The sequence below is a fragment of the Oncorhynchus gorbuscha genome, linkage group LG15 (assembly GCF_021184085.1).
Source record: "Oncorhynchus gorbuscha isolate QuinsamMale2020 ecotype Even-year linkage group LG15, OgorEven_v1.0, whole genome shotgun sequence".
Lineage (NCBI taxonomy): Eukaryota > Metazoa > Chordata > Actinopteri > Salmoniformes > Salmonidae > Oncorhynchus > Oncorhynchus gorbuscha.
The window spans coordinates 73753447-73757297 of NC_060187.1; the positions used below are offsets into that span (position 1 = coordinate 73753447).

At 41.5% G+C, this 3851-nt stretch overlaps 1 protein-coding gene across 1 annotated transcript; it reads left to right on the forward strand.

Moving 5' to 3' along the window:
- Nucleotides 1-271: 271 nt before the first annotated feature.
- LOC123997953 (uroplakin-1a-like) lies at nucleotides 272-3454 on the forward strand. The gene is made up of 7 exons (XM_046302703.1): nucleotides 272-486; nucleotides 746-946; nucleotides 1111-1185; nucleotides 1317-1424; nucleotides 2101-2277; nucleotides 2757-2840; nucleotides 2969-3454. Exons 1-7 carry the CDS (start codon nucleotides 421-423, stop codon nucleotides 3011-3013), a joined length of 756 nt encoding a protein of 251 aa, XP_046158659.1. The 5' UTR covers nucleotides 272-420; the 3' UTR covers nucleotides 3014-3454.
- The last annotated feature ends 397 nt before the right edge of the window (nucleotides 3455-3851 follow it).

Below are 3851 nucleotides of genomic sequence, written 5' to 3' on the forward strand. Positions count from 1 at the left end.
TTAAATACCAGTTGCTATAGGTGTAACATTATACAGCCTAGGGGTAGACTGAAGATTGATGGCTTCATGCAGAACTACTCTCTCTCTGTCTGGGCCAGATGTAGTCTAGGTTTATCATGAATCCATTTCTTTTGTCATATTTTGTAGTCAATATCTCAGTGTTTCCATTCAAAAGGACCACAATGCAATCTCTTGCTGCGCCAGACTGGTTGGACAACTTCTGTTGCTGCTAGTGTGAATAAGATCAAGCCACTCCCTGGACACCTTCCCATGTCTACAATTCATTACATCCAGCCAGACCCTACATTCTCTTGGATCTGTTAGGAACACTTGTACTTGGGTCTGTTCTTTCTTCACTGTCTTCTTCTTCTCTGCTCAGGAGCAGTGGGTTTAGAAGGAGCTGACAGAAGGACTGCTACCATGGCTGATGGAAAGGGATTCACCTGTCTTATGGTCATTCTCATCCTGGGGAATATATTTGGAGCTGTAAGAGTTGCACTTGATTTGATTCCTATAGTAGCTGTATTTTGAAAGTATTTTTTTATAATCATATGGTAGACAAATGGTGTGCAGATCTATGGTGTTGTCCTAGAAGTTTACTACAGTACATTCGATTTCTGGTCCTTTTCAGCACTATGCTGTACGGGTTGTTAACACTTTAAATTGTAATGTAGGATCCTGTTATAATAATGGTTTACAATTTGTTATAACAACTCTTAATAAACCTGTTATTACCTTATTATAGGCAGCAGGTCTTGCCCTTTGCGCTCTGGCCATCTGGGTTGCAGTAGATCAATTCAAGCTCTACCCTATATCTGGCGTGTCGGGGAAAGATGACATCTTTGCCGGGGCCTGGATTGCCATTTTCACAGGCTTTGCCTTCTTCTGCATGTGCGTCTTTGGTATCTTGGCTGCTGCGATGAAGAGCCGTGCCTTAATGCTAACAGTAAGACTATGATACTAAATTCATCACAATTTATTTGGTCACCGAAGTTCTTCATTTGTTCATCTGAAAAAATATAATTCAAGTGGAATATACGGTATGTCTATATCTCTTTCTCTGTTGTTCTTTTCAAGTAAAGGAAAATGTTTATTTTGTGATTTTGACAGTATCTGATCCTGATGTTGATCATCTACATATTTGAGTGTGCCTCGTGTATCACTGCAGTCACCCACAGAGACTATGTGAGTACATGGGAAATGGGCACCTTGGGATACCTTCAGATCTTCACATTGTTTGACCAGCACAATTCTAGAAACACAACTTAAATGTATTCTACTGTTTTGTCTCATCCTCTGCTATGTGCTGTTTGTAGCTGGTTGGAAACAGTAATCTGGTGAAGAAGCAGATGCTGAAGTACTATGCAGCCGACGGTGACTCTGGCAGTCAGATCACACTGACATGGAACAAAGTGATGAAAGAGGTGACTGGTCACCAAATCAAAGGAATCTGTCAGGATAATCTGACTAATCAGAGCCACACCACACATTCCAAATAGATGACTAGCACAAAGACCGACTAAACCTAGGTTATTGTGTGGAATATCTGTTAGGGAAAGGTATCACATTCCACTTACACACAGTCACACACACACACACACACACACACACACACACACACACACACACACACACACACACACACACACACACACACACACACACACCCTTGGGAGTAGCAGATGAATTGTCAGCTCTGACATGACATAGCATGTCCATCTCTCTCCATCATCAATGCCAGAGTCACGCTGCGTCTCTGCTGGGTGAACCGGTTTGGACAGCACCAATAGTGTGGGAAACACAAGGGATGGGATCAGTTTGCTGCACAGGGACAGAAACAACCACTGCAGGCTGTGTTGATGTAGCTAGGATAAAGAATGTAGAGCTGAGGGTCACAGTAGACAATTGTCACAGTAAACATGTGTATCAGTAACACGTTCTACAAATACTTATACAGTAGCTCGTTCAGTTTGAGTGAAGTGAGTTAAGTCTGTCACAACATCAGTTTGTCGACTGAACAACTAAACTATTCCTGTTTGATTGAAGAATATTCCTCACCCATCTATTGTTTCTATAACATCCTCTCCTACCCTATTTCAGGTGGAGTGTTGTGGAACGGATGGCCCAGTGGACTGGATAGAGTACAACTCCACCTTCAGGGAGAAGTTTGGTACAGACTACCCCTGGCCCACCCACTGCTGCAAGAGGAAGAACAACTACGATGTGGTGAATGTGGAGGCCTGCAAGAACGGCCAGAACACCACCATGTTCACTAAGGTGAGAAAACACATTCCCATTGCCTAAAACCCAAGAGATTCTCTGGATCTCTGATTTGCACTTGAAGGCTCAAGATTTAAGTAGCTCATAACCACAGATCTAGGATCTTATTATACAGTACCTGCCATGAATTATAACTGTACTGTAACTAATAACAGTATGGAAAATATCTGACCGTGTACAGTATCAGTGGTTAGGGGTCATTTATACCTCCCACTTGAAAGTAAGCACATTCTTGAAGCACAAGCACATTGGGGCGAAAGGTGCCCTAGTGGTTAGAGCGTTGGACTAGTAACTGAAAGGTTGCAAGATTGAATCCCTGAGCTGACAAGGTAAAAATCTGTCGTTCAACCCCTGAACAGGGCAGTTAACCCACTGTTCCTAGGCTGTCATTGAAAATAAGAATTTGTTCTGAACTGACTTGCCTAGTTAAAAAGTGGTAAAATAAATAAAAAATGTTGCTCTATCTTTCTACCCAGGGCTGCTTCAACCACATTGAGTCTGTGTTCAGTCGATATACATGGGCTATCAGCTGGTATGGTTTCGCTGTGCTAATGTTTATGGTGAGTTTTCAGCGGGTCTATTTAGGTTGGTAAATAGTTAAGTATTTAGTTTATCATAAGATAAAGTCTAACAACATTTGTACTTTCTTGCTGTAAGTCTAACGTTCCCTTGTCTTTATTTGATTCAGTTCTTGCTGTTGATCCTGGCCATGGTGTACTACCTGATGCTGTGAGAAGTCTGGAGGTGATGTCTCTAACCCATGTTTTTGACTTTCTGCTGAAGCCACACCAACCCTCACTTCAGCAACCACAGTGCCTTGCAAAAGTATTCACCCCCTTGGTGTTATTTTGTTGCTTTACAACCTGTAATTGAATTTAAATAGATTTTTATTTGGATTTCATGTAATGGACATACACAATATAGTCCAAATTGGTGAAGTGAAATGTAAAAAATTACTTGTTTAATTTAAAAAAAAAGAATTTAAAACGGAAAAGTGGTGCGTGCATATATATTCAACCTCTTTGCTATGAAGCACCTAAATAAGATTTGGTGCAACCAATTACCTTCATAAGTGACATAATTAGTTAAATAAAGTCCACCTATGTGCAATCTAAGTGTCACATGATCGGTCACATGATCTCAGTATATATATATACACCTGTTCTGAAAGGCCCCAGAGTCTGCAACACCACTAAGCGAAACCACCAAGCAAGCGGCACTATGAAGATCAAGGAGCTCTCCAAACAGGTCAGGGACAAAGTTGTGGATAAGTACAGATCAGGGTTGGGTTCTAAAAAAATATCTGAAACTTAAATCCCATGGAGCTCCATTAAATCCATTATTTAAACATTTTAAGAATATGGCACCACAACAAACCTGCCAATAGAGGGCCGCCCACCAAAACTCACGGACCAGGCGAGGGGGGCATTAATCAGAGAGGCAACAAAGAGACCAACGATAACCCTGAAGGAGCTGCAAGTGGAGATTGGAGTATATGTCTATAGGACCACTAAGCCGTACACTCCACAGAGCTGGGCTTTACGGGAAAAGAGTGGCCAGAAAAAAATAAG